The following is a 20,801-nucleotide window of genomic DNA, read 5'->3' on the forward strand; positions in this document are numbered from 1 at the left end:
CTCATGGCCAGTTCTGGGTGACACAGAGCCAGAATGAAAGGAAAAGGGAAGCAGCAGATTGCCACATTGTAGTCTCTTACTTAAATAACTAGTTTACAGTCACTGGTACTTCCCACCTATCCACCCTTTTCTTTAAATTGTGAAATATTTTAGATTGGAGTGGCCTGTGGAGCTCCACAAACATTACAGAGTGTGGTCACAGTGTCTTCAATGTCTCCTCTGACTCATTGGGATTTGGGTTTTGGTCTCAAACCCCTGCTCATTACAGACCAGAGGAACAGGAAAGCACTTGAAGCAGGAATTCACTTAGACTAATTATCAGCTGGGTCATTCTGGATGTAAATCTCATGCTCACCATTCTTCCCAGCCCTCAGCAACCTCCTGTCAAGGCCTGGAGTATCCATCCATAAAAGATGAACATGAAAAAAATGCAGTATTAAAAATGAGGGACTCCAAAACAGCAACAAAATGGTTCAAAGAGTTTTCCTCTGTGTAGACAGTGTGATGGTCTGTCCATCTTCAAGCTTGGAAGTCTGAAAAAGAAATAATCATGAGTGGAAATGTTTGAGAAGCAGTGAATGAATTGGTGGCTACAAACAGAGCCTGAGCCTTGTTCCGGATGGATGCTGAGGGCACTACACTGAAATCCAGCTGTGAAAGGACCTTGTGGGGCCGCCAGAGGCAGAAGGATGTCACTGGCAGTGTCTGCTGCTCCAGACAAGCACCCAAGGACCCGGGCCAAGATCCTTCCCAGCTGGATCATGACACCGGGGCTGCTTAAAGGACAGCAAACCCCGAAAGGGAACAAGAAAACGGGGATGTCGGTTCTGTAAGGAACAGGGACAAGCAGCGGCACTGCACAGCAGGAGAAGGAGAGGGGCTGGCCCGGGGACTCCCCGCCCCGGCGGGCGGGACGAGCTGCGGGAGCGCCGGGAGCGCGGCCAGCGTGAGCTGGGACCGGGACTGGGCTGGGACCGGCACCGGGAGTGAGCTGGGACCGGGACTGGGCTGGGACCGGCACCGGGAGTGAGCTGGGACCGGGACTGGGCTGGGACCGGCACCGGGAGTGAGCTGGGACCGGGACTGGGCTGGGACCGGCACCGGGAGTGAGCTGGGACCGGGACTGGGCTGGGACCGGCACCGGGAGTGAGCTGGGACCGGGACTGGGCTGGGACCGGGACTGAGAGTGAGCTGGGACCGGGACTGGGCTGGGACCGGGACTGGGAGTGAGCTGGGACCGGGACTGGGCTGGGACCGGGACTGAGAGTGAGCTCGGACCGGGACTGGAGCTGGGATAGGGATTGGAGCTGGGATCGGAACCGGAGCTGGGATAGGAACCGTGAGTGGAGCTGGGGTCGGGACCGGCTCTGGGATCGGCACCGGAGCTGGGATTGGGACCGGATCTGGGACCGCCACAGGAGCTGGGATTGTGACTACGACCAGGATCGGGATCGCTGGGACTGGGGCAGGGAGAGGAGCTGGGATCGGAACCGGGAGTGGATCTGGGACCGGGACCAGGACCTTGCCCGGAGCCGCCCGCAGTGTCCTGCCCGCAGTGTCCGGCCCGCACCCGGAGCCAGCCCGGCCGCGATGGCAGCAGCCGAGGTGAGCGCGATCTTTGCTTCCCCGGGGTGCTCAGCCGGGCGAAGCTGGCCCGCAGCCTCCGCCTTCTTGCCTCTGTCTCCCTGGAAAGGCCGACTCGTGCCTGCGACTCGTGCTCAGGCCCTTCCCAGCAGCTTGTGTAAACACTGCTCGGCACAAAAGCTGCATTTTCTGTTTCCTTCCCTGGCCAGACGTGGCCGGGCATCCTGGCCAGTTCACTTTCCGCTCTCCAAATCGCTGCTCTGTGTTCCTGTCACTGCCAAGGCTGCACAGCCGCTGCTCCAAAAAGTCCTGGAGATGCCTAAAATGAATCGTTCAGCTTTGATTTCCCCATTGTAAATGTGTATGTTGCAATGCTGCTGCTGACACACTTCTTGCTTTCATGGGAAGCTTTAAATGCTGAAGTTATACCTGGATATTCCTGGTCTCCAGTTAAGTGCTGAGTCTCTGGAATAGCCTTTAATTTAGCATTAATTTTGCTCCTGGGGGCACCAAATGAGTGCTGAGGAGCTCTAACACTTCTTTTTCAATTCTGATTCTCCTCTCTGCCTTCCCTCATCTTTCTAACAAAGCTGCCTTTTACACATGGCTGCACCCTCACCTCTGCAGGCTCTCCTGTTGTCCTTTCAGGCACAGGGACATGGAAACAGTCACCAGGGAAAACATTTTTAAGGTTACTCAACAGTGTTTTGTCTGGCTGCTAAAGCCCTGCTATAGATCAGCTTCCAGCTGTCCTACCAGCTCCTTGCTGTCCATGGTAGTTACAGTGACCAGCATGAGAAGAAACTTGCCAGTGGTGTTTAAAAAAATCAAGTAGATTAGTAATTATCCACTGTGCAATTCAGAATTTAATCCCTTCCTTCAGGTGTCCTCCATTTCTTTTTTGTTCCTTGTAGCACTGAAGAATTGTTTTTGAAATCTTGGGTAAAATTGTCTCTGCCCAAATAAAATTCTTACCCACTTCAGTGCAAGCCTGGCAGAACTAAAACTTGTTGGCTTGTCTTACCTGGGCAAGCAAAAAGCTTCTGAGCAGGTGACACAGCTCAGGTGATTCACTGCTAGAGAAGCTCCCACACAACACACACCCTGCTGTGGGGCACAGCTGGAACCCTGCACAAGCCTTTGGTCACTGGCTGAAGTGGGTGACACATTCCAGGGGCTGAGGTCACCAGGAATCCTGCTTTGGATGGGAAAACCCTACTTTTGTTTCTGTGCTGGCCCATAGCTCTTTGTCTGTCAGAGGAGAATCTGTTAGGTAAACAGCACAAAAAGGATTTGAGGATATTAATTTCACTCTAATCCTAATGACTGCTAAGTTTTTCCTCCTTTTACAAGGCCTCAAAACAGAAATTTCTGCTGGTCTTGCATCTTTTACTGATATTCATTTCAAGGACTCCCAGCAGAGTCCTGCAGAGGCAAAATATCTTGGAGGGTTCCTGGGCCAGACCTTGGAGCTCAGGGGTAAATAACTCTGTCAGTGATGTGTTCTCCAGCTCTTCAACCACTTGCCAGAGATCCTGAAGTCCAGGGGAATTTCTGGCCAGTGCTGTCACACTGAAGGGAGCTGAGCATGGCCCCTCTAGCAGATAAATGGATCATTGGATGTTGTTTACTGCACAGGATTTATCTGAAGTTATTAGTCCTCTTTAATTAGCTATTTTCTCTCTCAGGGGAATAAACTTTGGGGTGGAAGATTCAGTGGAAGCACAGATCCCATCATGGAGATGCTCAATGCCTCCATCAGCTATGACCAGAGGCTGTCTGAGGTGGACATCCAGGGGAGCAGGGCTTATGCCAAAGCCTTGGAGAAGTCTGGGATCCTGTCCAAAACTGAGCTGGAGAAGATCTTGGGTGGCCTGGAAAAGGTATTTCTTTCCTTCAAAAACTGTCAGTGGCTGACCTGAGAGCAGCCTCCCTGGATTTAATCACTCCTGTGACTGACTGGTGTTTCTGCTGTTTGCAGATCTCTGAGGAATGGTCCAAGGGAGTTTTTGTGCTGAAACAAACTGATGAGGATATCCACACTGCCAACGAGCGCAGACTGAAGGTTTGGCTGCTCTAACCTCTTGTTCCTGATGCTCTGCCTGATGTTAAGGGTGTCCCTCTGCCCTTCTGTGAAATCCCTTTAGAGCTGCTGGCACTGAACCCCCTGGGGCACAGCCAAGGGTCTCCACTCCCCTTTTGGGGCTGTACAAGCACAGAACCCAAAGCTGCCCTTCCCCAGAGCACATCCCATGGTCACTCACAGGGTCCTGGAGCTGAGTCCCTTCCAGGCAGGGAGATCTGCTTGTGTGGATTGTGCTGTTTGGAGCACAGAGATCCTGACAGAAATGCTGCTCTTGTCCTCAGGAGCTGATTGGAGACGTAGCTGGGAAGTTGCACACTGGCAGAAGCAGGAATGATCAGGTATGGACAGAATCCTTTTTTCTCCTTTTGTATTTCTCCATCTCAGTTCTTTAACTGAATATTTTTATGCCATCTCCTTCATTCCCTGACACAGCCTGTATTCCCTTTAATTTAATGATGGCTTTAAACTAATTATGCTGCAGTGACTCATTCACCCAGGGGAGTGGGATCTGCAGGGATGCATCCTGGTACTAAAAGGCCACAAAATTCCACTGACATCTCTGAAAACCTGCAGAACCTCTGACTCTGCTGGCTGGGTGCAGACATCCTTCAGGATCAATCCTCCTCAGGATGTGTTGGTTGGGAATTTTCTGCTTTAAATTTGACAATATGTGAAAATAATGGATTTTGGTTCTATCCATGGAAAGCAACAGCAGCTTTCACAAATCAGTGGCCAGGGATGCTTCCCATATAAGGAAGATTTCCCTCCCCATCAGCCAGAACCAGGAGGGGATAGCAGTGCCAGGGGGTTCTGCTGAGCAATATTTGGTCACTAACTTTGGCCAATCTCCCCCAGGTTGTGACTGACCTGAAGCTGTTCATGAGGAATTCTCTCTCCATCATCTCCACACACCTCCTGAGGCTCATTGAGACCCTGGTGGAACGTGCTGCCATGTGAGTCCTTTCCCACAGTTTTCCATAACTTTGTCATTTTTGGGGCAGGAGACTCCTAGGTTTGTTGTGTGACTGTGCAGCTGCAGGATCTCCTGTGCAGGGAGTTACAGACCTGTCCCTGCCCTCCTGTCTCTGCTGCTCACCTCTGTCCTTTCCCTCCCAGAGAAATCGATGTGATCCTGCCTGGCTACACCCACCTGCAGAAAGCTCAGCCCATCAGATGGAGCCAGTTCTTGCTCAGGTGAGCACCTGCCACCCTCCCCACCCTCAGGCCCTGCTGAGGGGACAGCCAGGGGTGGTGACAAAGCAGAGAGAACCCTGCAAACTGGAACAGGAATTCCCTGTGTGGCTCTGACCAGCTGAGAATCCAAGCAAGGAATGGGCAGCTCCCTGTTCTCCATCCTTTGGTCATTCTCACCTCCTGGAGTGGGATATTTTCCAGCTTCATCTCCATGTTCTCCATCCTTTGGTCATTCTCACCTCCTGGAGTGGGATATTTTCCAGCTTCATCTCCATGTTCTCCATCCTTTGGTCATTCTCACCTCCTGGAATGGGATATTTTCCAGCTTCATCTCCCTGTTTCATCTCTCCTGTCCTTCCCCAGCCATGCTGTTGCTCTGACCCGGGATTCTGAGCGCCTGGGAGAGGTAAAGAGGAGGATCAATGTCTTGCCTTTGGGAAGGTAAAGTTATTTTTTGTTGTGATCCTCACCCCTCACTTTGCTCTGAGATAAAAACAAGTAGCAGATCTGTCCATCTCCTGAGCCACTGGGGCTTTTATTCCATAGATACTGCAGCCCAGCTTCCCTCTCCAAAGACTCTCACCACAGAAATATTTTTATATTCCTTCTTGATAATCAAGGATTACAAGGCTTTCATTGAGCAGCTCTTGTTTGGGAGAGAAATTCTGGTTTAGTCCAGAGTTCAGAGTGTGATGAGCCTCAGACCACACTGTGACATCAAAGAGAATTGGGGGAAGGAAATCTTCAGAGAGGTGTCATCACTAGAGCCTGAGCTTTTGTCTGATATCAGTTTGGGTACCATGTGTGACTTCTGGTTCTTTTTCCCCTGGCAGTGGAGCTCTGGCTGGAAATCCCCTAGGAATTGATAGAGAGCTGCTGTGCAGTGGTAAATGTTTCCCTGGGCCTGAGGAATGGGAGTACTCATAAGATCTGGGCTTTCTGGGAAGCATGAGGGGATTGTCCTGATGTTATTTTGGAGGTGTTGCAGCACTTTAACAAGGGGATGGAGGGTAATGAATAGATAAAAGTCACCTTCTCTGGGGCAGCCTGGTGCACTCAGGCTCTGTCAGGGCCAGTGTGACCTCCTGTGTCCATCCCCTTCTTGCAGAGCTGGACTTTGCTTCCATCAGTCTGAACAGCATGGATGCCGTCAGCGAGAGGGACTTTGTGGGTGAGCACAGCCAAACCTTCCCAGCACTGTGGGAAGCAGCTCCTGACACCTTTCCAGTTCATTCAGTAAAGGGGCTGAAATCCATCATTAGCAACTAAAGCCCCAGTCAGGGTTCCCTGGGCTGTCCAAGCACCTTTTCCCCTCCTGATTTCCTGCCTTCCCTGCAGTGGAATTCCTCTCAGCTGCCACCCTGCTGATGATCCACCTCAGCAAGATGGCTGAGGATCTCATCATCTACAGCACCAGCGAGTTTGGCTTCCTCACCCTCTCTGATGCCTACAGGTGGGTGTCAGTTCTCAGAGCTCCTCCCTCAGCCTCTCCTCCTCAGCTCTCCCACCCTGGAGGGTAGGCAGTGGTTTGGGCTCTGTCTGTGCATGAGGCTGACCCAGCATCAAAGGCACCCTCAGGGGGAATATTCCTCAGCAGTGGTCACTTATTTGTCATTCTGGTAACTTAACCAAGTCTATGTTCAGCCCAGCAATTCCTGTCCAGGAGCTGCTGGCAGAGAGAACTTCCTGCTGTGCTGGGAATGCTGCCAGAGCCCTTCCTTGCCTGGCTGGGTTTGCAATCCCAACAGACTCCTTGTCTGCAGGGTGGCACAACCACAGCCCTCCCTCCAGGAAGTCACACTAACACACTATTCATACCAGCCTAGGGGAGCCTGGAGGGGAAGCCCTCTTTTAAGTTTCTCTGTGAGAGGTGGGACTGTGAGGCAGCTCCAGACAAGTTCCAAAATCAAAGATCAGCTCAGTCAGTTCACTGATTTCCTACACCCTAAACATGAGTACAGTGAAGAGGGCCCTACTCGTTTCTTTTAGCGGGCTGGGTCAGTGCTGATGTGTGTGGATGGATGAGGGTTTTGCTCACCAGTGCACTCCACTCATCTCCCACCCAGCACTGGCAGCAGCCTGATGCCTCAGAAGAAGAATCCCGACAGTCTGGAGCTGATCCGCAGCAAAGCCGGGCGAGTGTTCGGACGGGTGAGCCCCAAAAAGGAGCAAGAGGGAGAGGAAACTGCTCCTGCTGGGGCTGCAAAATCTCCTTTTTCTTGCCCCCTTTTGTCCTTTTCTTGTAAAGAGCTGTGGGTTCTGGATACCTGACTCCCTGCCTCTCCTGTTTCCCTCTGCAGTTGGCTGCAATTCTCATGGTGCTCAAAGGACTCCCGAGCACCTACAACAAGGACCTGCAGGTAGAGCCCTTGTTCCTCTCCACACCATCTCTCCTGCTGGCTGGAGGAGTCAGGAGACCTGGGCTGCTCAGCCTAGGGGGGTTTGGGCTGCACCAGGTTGGCTCAGAGCCACTTCCATTGCTGTTCCAACACAGGAGGACAAGGAGGCTGTCTTTGATGTCGTAGACACCCTGAATGCTGTGCTCCAGGTTGCCACTGGAGTGATTTCCACCCTCCAGGTAAAGATTCTTCTCATCCTCTCACTATTCAACATCATCATGGTGCATATTCTGTGATTAACACAGAAAGCAGAGCTCCAGATTATTCCCAAATAAAAACTCCTTAGTGCCTCACCCACTTCTCATTTTGGTCCCCTCTGCCAGCTGCTCAGGGGCTCAGAGCATTCCTTTAGAGCTCCAGATGAATTCCTCTCACCCTGAGCACTAACCTGCCCCAAGGAGGAGCTGATGGTAACGTGTCCCTGGGATCCTCTTCCTGCAGATCAACAAGGAGAGCATGGAGAGGGCACTGAGCCCAGAGATGTTGGCTACTGACCTGGCTCTCTATCTGGTTCGGAAGGGAGTAAGTGCCAGAGGGAGAGCTGGAGCTGGGATTTCTCTGGATGCAGAGGAACTGAGCTGAGTCCCCTCTGCTCTGTCCCCTTCCCCTTGCAGATGCCCTTCAGACAAGCCCACATGGCCTCTGGCAAGGCCGTCCAGCTGGCCGAGACCAAAGGCATCACCATCAACCACCTCAGCCTGGACGAACTGCAGAACATCAGGTTTGTACCTCTGTTACTTCAACTCCCCAAAACCCCTGTTTGGCAGCCCTGACAGCCCCCTGTGCCCCCAGCCCCCTGTTTGGCAGCGATGTGGCGCAGGTGTTCAGCGTGGTGAGCAGCGTGGAGCAGTACACGGCCGCGGGCGGCACCGCCAAGAGCAGCGTGTCCGCCCAGATCGAGCAGCTGCGGGAGCTGCTCAAGAGGCTCAAGGAACAGGCTTAGAGTGTGGGGAGAGATCCCGTGCCACTGATCTGGAGTTAATAAACACTGGGGTGCCTGTAGTTCATTGAAATCCTGCTGAAATTCCAGTAACTTTTAACCTTTGCACTCCCGCAAGTGACTCTGGAAAGAAATAGAAGTAAGCAAGCAGGCAATGAAGAAATAACCAAAAGGAAGCAAGCAATAATAATAAACCTAAGCTGTGCTGAAGGAGGTGTTTAGGTTGGACATCAGGAGGGATTCCATCACTGTGATCAGGGAGGTGGAATCACCATTCCTGGAGGGGTTTAAGGGAAACTGGATGTGGCTGTGGGTGACAGGATGGTGTTGGGTCACAGGCTGGACTCGGTGACATCGGAGGTCTTTTCCAACGTAAATGATTCTGTGATAAGCAAATAAATAATTGTGTAAATAAGTAAGCAAATGAATAAATAAGTAGGTGATAAACATAGGAGAGGAGAGGAGAGGAGGAGAGGAGAGGGAGAGGAGAGGAGAGGAGAGGAGAGGAGAGGAGAGGAGAGGAGAGGAGAGGAGAGGAGAGGAGAGGAGAGGAGAGGAGAGGAGAGGAGAGGAGAGGAGAGGAGAGGAGAGGAGAGGAGAGGAGAGGAGAGGAGAGGAGAGGAGAGGAGAGGAGAGGAGAGGAGAGGAGAGGAGAGAGGAGAGGAGAGGAGAGGAGAGGAGAGGAGAGGAGAGGACTCGCCGTTCGATGAAATCCAGCGGTCCAGGACAGAGCCTGGAGGCTCCTGTAGGCGCCTTTTCGCCGGGACACTCGTGGCTTTGTCCGGAGGCCACCGTGGGACAGGACCCGGTCCCTGTCGGGCTGTGCCGTCGCTCATCCCTCTGGAGCGGGATCGGGACCGTGACCAGGATCAGGATCGGGACAGTGACAGGGATCGTGACCAGGACTGAGATCAGGATCGGGACCAAGATCGGGATCGTGACAGGGATCGGGACCGGGCCCGGACCCCGACCCCGTCCCTCTCCCTCAGCTCGACCACGCCCCTCCCTCAACTCAACCACGCCCCTCCCTCAGCCGGCCCCGCCCCTCAGCGCGGGCCCCGCCCACAGCGAAGATGGCGCTGGCCGCCTCACGCGGTGCCGGTGCCGGGCTGTGCTCCATGCCGGTGCTGCCGCTGTTGTTGCTGCTCCTCCCGGGGCTGGCGGCCGGTCTCGCCGGGATGCTGCAGCCCCGGGACACCCCTTCCCGCGAGCGCAAGGAGCTCAGCGGCCTCTGGAGCTTCCGCGCCGATCTGTCTCCGGGCAGGGACGCGGGGTTCGCGCAGCGCTGGTACCGGCGGCCGCTCCGGCAGGTAGCGGGGAGCGGAGGGCACGGGCTGAGCTCCTTCCCCTCCCAGCCGGGCTCCGCTTCTTTCTTCCACTTCTTTCTTCCCCTGTTCCTCTTTCCCTGCCTTCTTCCCCACCCCAGCCGCTGCCGTGCGCCCTGCCCGGGTTTTTCTTGAGGCAGTTCCTAATTAGCAGCCCCTAATGATGGCCCTGGTGCTGCTCCGGAGCTTCCAGCAGCACAGGATCGGCAAAAAGTGCCTGGAAAGGGCACCGGGAATTGTTCATTCTAAAATTTCAGAGTGCTGGTGGACACGTTTTGAGATGTCCTTGGAAATTATCTGCATTACCTGACAGAAAAGAGTTATGGATTTTATGCATAAAGTGGATAAGTCGTTCATTATTTCTGTTTTTAGCCTTTTGGCCGGTTTTGTTGCCGGATTGTGGAAGGAGAGAAGAGCTGAAGGGCGCTGTGCTGCTGGAAGTTCTGCCAGAAAAGAGTATTCCTGAAATATGCCCCCTCCAAAGGAGGCTTAGATGAGTGCACTCAATGTGTTTTAGACCTCAGAGAACCTCCCTGAAGGACACACAGGTTCTGGCAGCACAGGCAAGGCTTCTCCTGCAGAGATCCTAGAAAATCCTCTTCCCCATCCAAGGATTTTCCCAGTAGGAATTTTTGATGAGGGCACTGGGCTGAGTCAGCCATGCACATGGAGCCCACCCTGGGTGTCCAGTCCTTCCTCTTTCCATTTCCTGAGGCTTCCCCAGGAAAGGAGAAGCTGCAGAACTTCTTTGTGCAACATGCTGATTGCAGAAATTGCTAAAAATGAACAGCTCTGGCAACAGCATTTGGATTCCTCAATATTCAATGTACTGTGACACTGCCTCCCTCTAATCTTCATATTGGAATAAGTAACTGAATGGATTCTGTTGTAATCCCAAGGAATCTCTGTTGCTCTCAGTGAGAAAAGCTCATCCCAAACAGTCTCCCATGGGAGAAAAATATCCCAAAATATCCATTGCTGCCCACAATATCTGTTATTTTGTTACCCTTTTACTACAGCTCTTAGCTGACAAACAGCACCACAACCCCCACATTGCTTTGCAGGAGAAAATTCCCACTGAAACAACAACCTTGGGCTTTTTCCCCCTCACCTCTGTGATTCCATGGTGCCAGAGCCATTAATGAAAACATGTCATTGTACAGCAGGAGGGGAAGAGAAAGGAGCAGCTGCTTCCTGTAGGAACAGGCAGGTTCCTGTGCCTGGTGCTAACTGGGGTTTATGCAGGAGCTGTGAGACATCTCAGCAGTTTTTAAACAGCTTTTCCCAAGTATTTCCCCTTGGTAAAGGCATTGTAAGAGGACACCTCCAGTAGTAAAATTCCTCTTTTTAAACGCTCTGTTCTTTCCTTTTCCATGCAATTCCTGCCAGAGCGGCCCTGTGATTGATATGCCAGTGCCTTCCAGCTTCAACGACATCACGCAGGACCCCAGGCTGGAGAATTACATCGGCTGGGTGTGGTACGAGAAGGAGGTGCTGCTCCCGCTGCGCTGGCTGCAGGGCGATCCCGCCCCCAGGGTGGTGCTGCGCTTTGGCAGTGCCCATTACTACTCCATCGTGGTGAGTGCCTCGGGGGGTGGCCCTGTGCTTCCTAAATTAGGCTGGACCAAGAGCAGTTTTGTGGTTTGTTCAGTAAATGAGTCCCTGCCTCGATTTTGCATCCCCTTCTGAACTCGTGACTGTTTTCCCCCAGCAAGAATGAATTCCAGTTTCTCTGATCCTTCAGTTTTGGGATTGGTAACTAACATTTTCTGATTAATGGATCTGCCTCCAACTGTGTCCCTCAGTGACAGTTGCCATGACTCAGATCTAGCTCCCAGTAAAGGGAGATACCTCAAAAATCCTTTGAGGATCAAGAGCCCGGGTGTTCCTTGTAACTGGGCTTCCCTCTCTGCACTCTGCTTGCCTCAATACCCCAATAACCCATTTTTTGGGGTCTTTCCTTGCAGTGGGTGAACGGGGTGCAGGTGGTGGAGCACGAAGGGGGGCACCTGCCCTTTGAGGCTGACATCAGCAGCGTGGTGCAGGGCAGCCCAGACCCCCTGTGCCGCATCACTGTCGCCCTCAACAACACCCTGACCCCCCACACGCTGCCCCCAGGCTCCATCCAGTACATGGCTGACAAATCAAGGTGAGTTCCTGGCCTCTTTCACTGCTGGGATCATCCCAGGGCTGTAGGAAATGGGGAATTTATTCATAAATCCCTCCATGGGGTTGTCTTTATGGTGAGTTTGTTGGTGGAGCAGTGAGGAGTTAAAGTTGTGCTGTTGTGAGGAATCACAGGGAGTTATTGCATCTGTTCTGTGCACAGGGGGCTCAGATTGGATGATTTGTCAAGCTGAATCAAGGGAAGGTTTGAGAAGCTTGGATTCAGCTGGAAGCTGCAAGTACCAGCTCTCCTGAAGGATCAAGATCTTCATTAACTTCTTTGTTAACTGCAAAATCCTTCAGTGTAGCAGCTGAAAGACAGATCCAGCCTGACATAAAGATATTTTAATGTTTATTTTGCACTGCCAGCATCCACATGCTGCCTCCAGCTGTGTAATGAAGTGTAATACAGCCAGTTCTCCTGTCTTGCTCACTCAGGTACCCCAAGAACTATTTTGTGCAGGACACCAAGTTTGATTTCTTTAATTATGCTGGAATCCACCGCCCAGTTGTGCTTTACACCACTCCTGCTGCCTACATTGATGACATCACTGTGACAACCACCTCATCAGACAGTGTTGGTAGGTCCAGAGCAATCAGCAGCTCCCTCAGCATCCCTCCACATGGAGGTGACAAGGGCAGCAGGGAAAATACCCTGCATGAGTCTGGTTGAATTTCTTTCCTAGTGGCTTTTTCCTGAGGCTGAGCTGTCCTCTTGCAGTCTCTGATTGTTTTGTGTTTCCTCTGAGCCAGCCAGGGTGCAGTACCAGGTGTCAGTGGTTGGCAGCACAGCCAATTCCTTGTCCCTGAGTTTACGTGACCAAGAGGGGAAGGTGGTTGCTACAGGTGATGGTGCAGTGGGAGAGCTCAAAGTCCTCAACCCAAACCTCTGGTGGCCTTACCTGATGCATGAGAACCCTGGATACCTGTACTCCTTGGAGGTAAAGTGGCATTTCCTCCTCTGTGTGTGTGTTTAATAGGGTTAAGGCACTGCCATATGGCCCATCCTCTGTGCTCTCCTCTCATGGGCCCTGTGCGTGCGACCAGGGTGGCTCTGCTAATTAGGAGTAATCAAATCAAGCTTTGGCAGCTTCTGAAGGGTCTGGCAGAGAGCAGGGTGTTCCTGGAGTGTGCACTGAGGTCCAGTCCATCCCCTCTGGGGAGATGATGAGTTCAGTGGCTCGAGCTCTGTGGGAGTTCAGGATCAGTGGTGATGTTCAGGTGCAGAAATCGGGGAAGGGAGGGTGAGCTGCTCTGGGTTTGCAGCAGGTGATGTGCCAGTCATTGCCTGGCACCAAGGTGCAGGGCACAGAAACGACCTGGGGGGATGCCATGGGGAAAAGACACTGATGTTTTTGGGATGAGCAAGTGCCAGAAGGGTCTTACAGGGGCTGATTCTTCATCCTTCAGCTTCCACAGCTGTCTCCCACCTGAGCAGCAGTGAGAACGGGCTGTGTGCTGAGGCAGGGCTGGGGAGGGATGTGGGCCCAAAATCTCTCTGACAGACAGAGGAGGGAGCACTGGGCATCCCTGTGAGGATCCCTGCCTTTGCTCCCTGGCCATGCAGGTGAAGATGCAGGCCCAGGTGGGCGAGGTGCTGCTGGAGGACGTGTACACGCTCCCGCTCGGCATCCGCACCGTGCACGTCACCAGCACCCAGTTCCTCATCAATGGCAGGCCCTTCTACTTCCACGGGGTCAACAAGCATGAGGATGCAGATGTGAGTGTGACACCCAGGGACCCCTCAGCTCACCCTGATGAGGTGGTACCTGCATTGCTTCCCCTCTCCTGCCCTCTCTTCTCCAAGGATCAGTTTCCTCACACTCTCCTCCCAGGCTACACCCTGCCTGGTCCTGCCATCCCTCAGGGCACGTGGGTGTGCTGGTGGAGACACTGGAGCATCTCCCAGCCACAGTTTTCAGTCAGACATGCTGTGAGGGTGGGGAGGCCCTGGCACAGATTGCCTAGAGAAGCTGTGGCTGTCCCATCCTTGTTCCAGGCCAGTTGGACAGGGCTTGGAGCACCCTGGCTAGTGGAAGATGTCTCTGCCCATGGATGGTGGAATGATAACGAGACCCAAACTCCTCTGGCTGTGGCTGTCGAGTTCCCCATCCTGGGCAGCACCAGTCACAAGCAGCTCCAGGGCTGGGGCTGGATCAAGCAGAGGAGCTGTGTTCACAAGGGCTGGTTCCTCTCTGCCCCCAGATCCGTGGCAAAGGCCTGGACTGGCCCCTGATAGTGAAGGACTTCAACCTGCTGCGCTGGCTGGGGGCCAACTCGTTCCGCACCAGCCACTACCCGTACGCGGAGGAGATCATGGACCTGTGCGACGCCTACGGCATCGCCGTCATCGACGAGAGCCCGGGGGTGGGCATCAAACTGCCGTAAGAGCCGCCAGCAGCCCCGCCCTCGCTGCTCTGCCCCCTCTCAGCTCTTTCCAAGTGTCCCATTACCCTTTTGACACTTTTGTCCCACCCGTTGTGCTGATAATGACAGTACTTTGCTCTGTGTGGAAATCTCCCGTTGCAACACCGGTGCCTCCTGATGTTGGGCAACCAGAGGGCGTGCTGCCACATTGTGCCACATGGCTCCATTAACAAACCCAAACCATGGCCCTGAACTGTGCAGCAATCTTTGGGGAAATGGGGCAGAAGCCATCCTCAGCCATCCTCAGCATCAAGGCTCTGCTGTGCCCCGGGGGATGAGTTTTCACAGAGGGGAATGGATTTTTCAGCCTCACCTCCTTGTGTCTTGCAGTGAGAGCTTTGGGAACAAGTCCCTGCAGCATCACCTGGCTGTGATGGAGGAGCTGGTGCGCAGGGATAAGAACAGACCCTCAGTGGTGATGTGGTCAGTGGCCAACGAGCCGGCCTCAGAGCTGCCCCCAGCTGCTCACTACTTCAAGTAAGTGCCTCTGCTCCTCATCTCCTGGCAGGTGCTGCTTCTTCTTCCTTTGGGATGGCACAAAGAGGTAGGAAAGGGAGGGCAGGCATTTTTTGGGAGCCCTGGAACTGAACCTACACATACAGCAGCTCCATTTCAGTTTGTATGTGTTGAGCTGGTGCTCAGAACTGTCCCAACATGTTGGTTCTGAATCACCAAGGCTCCACAAAATTACCAGGAGTCCACTTGGTTGGAGCAGCTCTTCTTGAGCTGAGGGTTAAGTAAAATCAGACCTGGTGAGAATGGAATATTCCTTGTTAGCACTGGAAGATGAGTGTTGAATCCTTTGAGAATTACAGCAATGCTGTAAAATAACTGGCCTTTCATTCTGAACACAAGGTTCTGCAGTTAGTGCTGCTTATTTGTTCTGTGGCTCCTCACTTCAAAGCCACTGTTGAAGTCCCTGCAGGCCCCTTGGTGTTATCTCTAAAGAGATTTAAGCTTTGGATTAGCCCAGAGGCAGGTCTGTAATGGGCAGCAGAGTGTCCCTGGGAGCTGTAGGTACATTCAGAGAGAGCTCTGAAGTTTCATTCTTCAGAATGTTCTACCACCCTCCTGCAATGCCAGGGCAGCAGCAGAGCTTGACTGTCCCATTCTGTGCCCTCTCCCTCACTCAGGGCTTCCTCAAAAGCATCCACCCTCTGCCTGCTGTGGCACAGGGCCTCAAGAACACATCCCAGGAGTTGTTCAGAAACTTCCCCTTGCCCTTTGTACAGTTTTGTCCTCAAACTCAACTGTCCCTTCAACTTTTAAGCTGCTGGCACCACCCCATGTGCCTGTGCTTGGTGTGCTTCCACTCTGCTCTTTTTCAGCAGTCACTTGGTGACAGATATTCTCTTGATTTCATTACAACACTGCCTGCTAAATCAAAAGCATCTCAGTGTGGTGGGTGGAAGGACAGAGAGAGCCTGGGGAGAAGGGGCTGTGCTGCTCCATGCTGTTGTTGAACTCTTGCTTTACTGTTTGCAAACAGGACAGTGATAGCTCACACTAAAGCTCTCGACCCCTCCAGACCAGTCACCTTTGTGACAGATGCTAATTACGCTCTTGATCATGGTGTAAGTTTGCTTTATTTTCTAGCTTCTTTTTTTTTTTTTTTCTTTTAATTCATACATGGAATTTCCTCCTCTTGGCACTTGTTTTGTAGTCCTTTCCCCTCATCCTCCCCAGATTTACTGGAGATATTTAGCAGGGAAAGGCTAAAGAAAAATTACATTTTTGTTTCTAGTAGAAATCACCTTACCCTGTAGTTGTAGTCCAATAGAAAAAAAAAAAAAAGAGAGATCTGTAAGAGAGAACAATTCTTTGTGTGCAGGATTATGCCCCTGGATTCCATTAATAGTGTCATGCTTTGCTATGCCATTGATTGTGTTTACTAATACTCAGGATTTTCACTTGCAATTAAGCCAAAGCTTAAACCTCTTTAAAATGCTCACAACCCTTGTGGAAGTCTAAAGGAAGGAAGCTTTGCTTTAATTCCTGCTTTCAACTGCTCTAGATCTTTGGCAGATGTCTGTTTGTGTTGAATAATCTAAAAGCTCCTTCAGCTCCACAATTAAAGCCCTAGAGCTAGATAAATAACCAAAAGGCACTTTCCTTGGATTTTTTTGGATTTTCAACACCTCTATTTGTTTCCAGGCTACATCCTTGTACAATAATCACTTCTAGCAGGTGAGTTGGTGCTGCCACATCCCTGCTCCAGGTTACACTTTGGATTTCTTCTAAAATGTCCTCTAATTAGTAGGAATGGCTGCAACTCTGAGGTTTTTCCTCCCCACCCCAGAAAGAAAAAAACCTCTGATGGGTTTAAATTTGAAGGAGCCCAGCAGGAATCTGCTTTTGGATATCCCATTCATTCCCACCCTGCCCAACTGGAGGAGCTCAGGCAAACAAACCCAAAGAACAGATCTCTCATACACTGATGTGATATTAGAACTTTTTTTTTTTTCTTTTATTACAAAACATGTTAAGAGAACATTGAACAAGTTACATACAACATCACTTTATCTTGAGGGGGCTTTGTGCCCTTTTATCACACTGTCCATGTGGTAGAAATGGCAAATAACTTGCAGAATGCTTTAGTCTTAGTATTGCACCATTGATGCACAAAATTTAGTTGCTAGTCAAAATATTTGACCACTCACTTGATAATCACATTCCAATACTCAAAAAGAAAAAGTACATCTAAATGTACCAGCAAGCCAGAGACATCTTGGAAACAAAAAAACTTCTAACAAACCTGAGAATGAAACGTGTTGATCTTGTCTAACTCTTTGCTGTGACTTCCTAATCTGTAAGAAAAATGCCATATTAATGCTGTTAGCTTATTAAATTTATACTTTTTTTTTTTTTTTTCTGGGAAAGAGATGATGTTTGGAGGGCCTGAGTGATGGGGGAAACACTTCATTCTACATTTAATAAACCTGGATTTCATTAAATGAACCCAAAGGAGGATTAAGTTTACAAGAGAAGGTTGAAATCTGTGCCAAAACACTCTCACCTTGTTTTTTGCAGGCTCCCTATGTGGATGTGATTTGTGTGAACAGCTACTTCTCCTGGTACCATGACCCAGGCCACCTGGAAGTGATCCCACTCCAACTCACAGCCCAGTTTGACAACTGGTATAAAACCTACCAAAAACCCATTATCCAGAGTGAATATGGAGCAGACTCAGTGCCTGGGCTGCACAGTGTGAGTGTTGTGGTGTTTGCCAGGTGCAAACAGCTCTTAGAGGGCAGCAGAATGTAACTGGGAGAGGGTGGCACCACTGGGCTGGCTTTGCTGGGAGGATTGGGATCCTGCTCCACCCACTTTGTCTGCCTAAAGAGGACTCCAAAATCTGTCCTTGGTGGTAGAAAATGCTTCAATGAAAGCAAAGCCTGGAGGATGGAGGTTTGTGGTGCTGTCCCATGCAGGGGGTGGCACTCTTGCCCCTGTCATGACAAAGGCCACCAGGGGAATTCTCCCTGGCAATACCTGGAGTTCTGTTTGCTAATGGTCCTGTTAATGCAGAGCAGGCAGCCCCAGAGTCTGTGCTGAGGAACAGTTGCTCAGCCAGTGGGAATGGCTTTGCTGGGCTCATTTGTCCCCTGTCCCTTTCCCTGGCTGCAGGACCCCCCCATGATGTTCACTGAGGAGTACCAGCAGGCCATGCTCAGGGAGTACCACTCTGTCCTGGACAAAAAGAGGAAGGAGTTTGTGGTTGGGGAGCTCATCTGGAATTTTGCTGATTTCATGACCAATCAAGGTGAGCTTGTATTTATATTCTAAACACCTCCCCATCCTCCCTGGGAGTTCAGGGATTGATGCCACACAAATTCTGTGCTGAAGGGTAGGACAGAAGGTCCTCTGTTCACCAGGACAGAGCACAGCTGGTTTTGTCACAAAATCCAGCATGACCAGAGCCAAGAGGAAAGGTTCTGCCTGTCCTTTCTCCTGCACAGATGCTCCCAGAAACATGACACAATGCACAGGGGAAGATTGTGAGGGACCCAGACTGCTCCTGGTTCTTGGCCACCTTCAATTCAGAGCTTCAGGGACATCTCACTTGCTCCCAGTGTCACCTACAGCTGTCCTGGGAACTGAGCACCTTAAATAATCATCATCAACTTGGTAGAGGAGCAGATGCTACACTGGCACACAGCTGTCTCACATGACACTCCACCCATTATTAACAGACAAGTGCAGTCACAAAGGAAGGGAAATTCCTTAATTTACAGTGCAGTCCCACAGAATAATTAAACAATCACAATTCAGATCTAGTAATTTCTGCTTCTGCCACCTGCAGTGGGTTGAGGTGGTGAGCAGTCAGTGAGAGGGAGGAACAGCACTAAAATACCCTGCAGAGCACCAGGACAGGCATTGGAAAGCTCAGTGATGGCAGTGGCCAGAAAAGCAGCATCAAAAAGGACTGAGAAAATGCAGACAAGGTCACACACAGATGCAGTTCCAGTCTCTCCATGTGTTGCAATCCTTATCTCTAATTTCCTGTGAAAATTCAAACAGGCAGAAAGGATCCAGATACTACAGAGTCATCACCATTTCCTCCATCTAATCTGAAGGTGGAGCCAATCTACTGTAGATAGAACACTAATCAATGGGCACACAGCTGTAAAAACAAGGAATTGCAGCTGGATTGCTCTGCCACATCCCTGGATCCTGCCACGCTTCCCTCTCCTGACTGTGCAGAAGAAAGTGCAGAGGTCTCTTCCACCTGGCCTGATTTAGTACCTACATTGTAACAGCTCACAGCAGGGCCTGGAAGAGTTTGATTTCTGTATTTATTTTACAATTTCTCTGCAGGGACCACACGAGTTTTGGGGAACAAGAAAGGAATCTTCACCCGCCAGCGCCAGCCCAAAGCAGCTGCATTTGTTCTTAGAGACAGGTACTGGAAGATTGCAAATGAATCAAGCTGTCTTCCTCCTGTAATCACATCACATTCCTTCTACCTAAAATGAAAATAAAGGGTTTGGTGGCTGGGGATTATGTTGAGCTTGTTATTAAGTTTCTGTTTAAATAAGTTTTATGCCTGATTCAAGTCTTGCAAGTCCAATGCGATTTCTAGTCCACCTGAAGTAGTTACTGTGATGCAAAGCAGATCAGAAACTTTTGTTTCCTCTGCTCAGCAGTGTCTGGAGGCTCCCTGTTCCCAGGCAGGAAAACAAATATTCACTTTCAAGGAGCTGAAGTTAAGAAATCCTGACTGAGGTATCTGTTTATGGCAAAAAAAAACCAAACCAAAAAACAAATATTACATGATACAACTCAATGCTGAACTTAAAAACAAAACCTAAGTTACTCTAAATGAACATCACATCCCTCTAAAGCAAATGAGGTTTTCCAGTTCAACTCCCCTAAGACTTAACACTGCTGAGATCACAGCAGGCTGCCCACAGGATTGCAGAGGAGCAGTTTGTGCAGCTGCTCTGGCCTGACAGGATGTGTGAGAAATCCTGAGCATTCCCAGCAGTCAGGAAGGGTGTGAAGCACCCAACAGACTCCAGCAGAGAGTTTGGAATTCCTGTTCCAGCAGCAAGGTGGAATGTTAGAGAGGGAGGGACTACATCAACTCAGCTTTAAATGTATTTATTTTACAGTACCAAAACTGCCACTCTTAGACATGAACTGTGCCTAACAATTTTCCTTCATGTTCAATGTCACCACAGGAAGAGCAGCCCAGAGGGAAATTCTGTTCCCAACCTTTGTGAGAGTGGCCTGGAGCCCTCTGGGGCAGGGCCAGGTGTAAATCCCTGTGCTGCTTCAGTGCTGTCCTAGGATCACAGCAGCATCACAGAAAAACTCCCAACATTTAACCTGCAAACTCTCAGCATCACAAAGGGCAGAACAACAAAGCCAGAGGCTGCCCAATGCATTGGGGAGGTTACAAATCTGGATTTAATTACTGCAATTCACAAATTCTGGGTGAAACTGGTGCCATGACTCCCTGTTCTCAGAGTGGCTCAGGGAAGTGATCAAATCTCACCATATTTGTTGTGTGGTGGTCAAATTCTGTCCCTTCAGAGGTGGTACACAAAGAACCAAGAGCACCTTCCACCCTGCCCCAGCAGAATAAGAACACAGATGTTCACTGCAGACTCCACAACAATCTTGTGGTTTTAAGGGAAAAGGAACAACACTACAGCATTCCTCACACTGTGCTAGGTCTAGATTTTCTCTAGAACTAACCCCCCAGAATATAAAACTCTATGCACAAGCAAAAGACATTTTGTTCAAACACACCATGGTATGAGCAATTCCCATATTTCAGCCCACTAGCAGTGTTTGAAAATCATTTCAACTTCTCCACCTTAGCCATCATCCTTTAAAAATTCATTTTCTTCCCCAATTTCAACAGACCTGACCAAAACACAGATAAACATTTGACATTGGTCACTCCTTACAAATCAGGGCTCAGCTCAGCCCCCCCAAAATCTGAGCACACATTTGAGGGTTAATTCCTGCTTGTCTCTAAACCCAACCCTGCCCAGCAGCTCCTTCCCCAAATCCAGGGACACATCCAGCAGTTTCCAGGGATTTTGTGGCTGTGGGAACAGCTTTGAGCAGCCCCAATAAAGCAGAAAGTGATAAAAATCACAATGTTGGGGTTTTTTTTTTTGCTTAAAGAAGTGTAAACATTGAAAGCCTCAAGTCAATGCTGCTCA

At 50.7% G+C, this 20,801-nt stretch overlaps 2 protein-coding genes across 2 annotated transcripts; both read left to right on the plus strand.

The window, feature by feature from the left end:
- Positions 1-1,555: 1,555 nt before the first annotated feature.
- On the plus strand, positions 1,556-8,266 carry LOC306811371 (argininosuccinate lyase). Its single transcript, XM_079325005.1, has 16 exons — positions 1,556-1,605; positions 3,273-3,467; positions 3,566-3,649; positions 3,952-4,008; positions 4,526-4,623; positions 4,787-4,864; positions 5,228-5,305; positions 5,698-5,750; positions 5,973-6,035; positions 6,203-6,317; positions 6,931-7,015; positions 7,165-7,224; positions 7,359-7,442; positions 7,705-7,785; positions 7,878-7,984; positions 8,056-8,266. The coding sequence occupies exons 1-16, from the start codon at positions 1,591-1,593 to the stop codon at positions 8,204-8,206; spliced, it is 1,404 nt and encodes a 467-aa protein (XP_079181131.1). The 5' UTR covers positions 1,556-1,590; the 3' UTR covers positions 8,207-8,266.
- A 984-nt stretch (positions 8,267-9,250) lies between these two features.
- Positions 9,251-20,127, plus strand: GUSB (glucuronidase beta). Its single transcript, XM_079324996.1, has 12 exons — positions 9,251-9,513; positions 10,918-11,106; positions 11,496-11,677; positions 12,133-12,275; positions 12,448-12,635; positions 13,262-13,414; positions 13,900-14,078; positions 14,452-14,598; positions 15,611-15,695; positions 17,152-17,328; positions 17,749-17,884; positions 18,940-20,127. The coding sequence occupies exons 1-12, from the start codon at positions 9,277-9,279 to the stop codon at positions 19,095-19,097; spliced, it is 1,974 nt and encodes a 657-aa protein (XP_079181122.1). The 5' UTR covers positions 9,251-9,276; the 3' UTR covers positions 19,098-20,127.
- The last annotated feature ends 674 nt before the right edge of the window (positions 20,128-20,801 follow it).

Source organism: Erithacus rubecula (assembly GCF_903797595.1).
Source record: "Erithacus rubecula genome assembly, chromosome: 22".
Classification (NCBI taxonomy): domain Eukaryota; kingdom Metazoa; phylum Chordata; class Aves; order Passeriformes; family Muscicapidae; genus Erithacus; species Erithacus rubecula.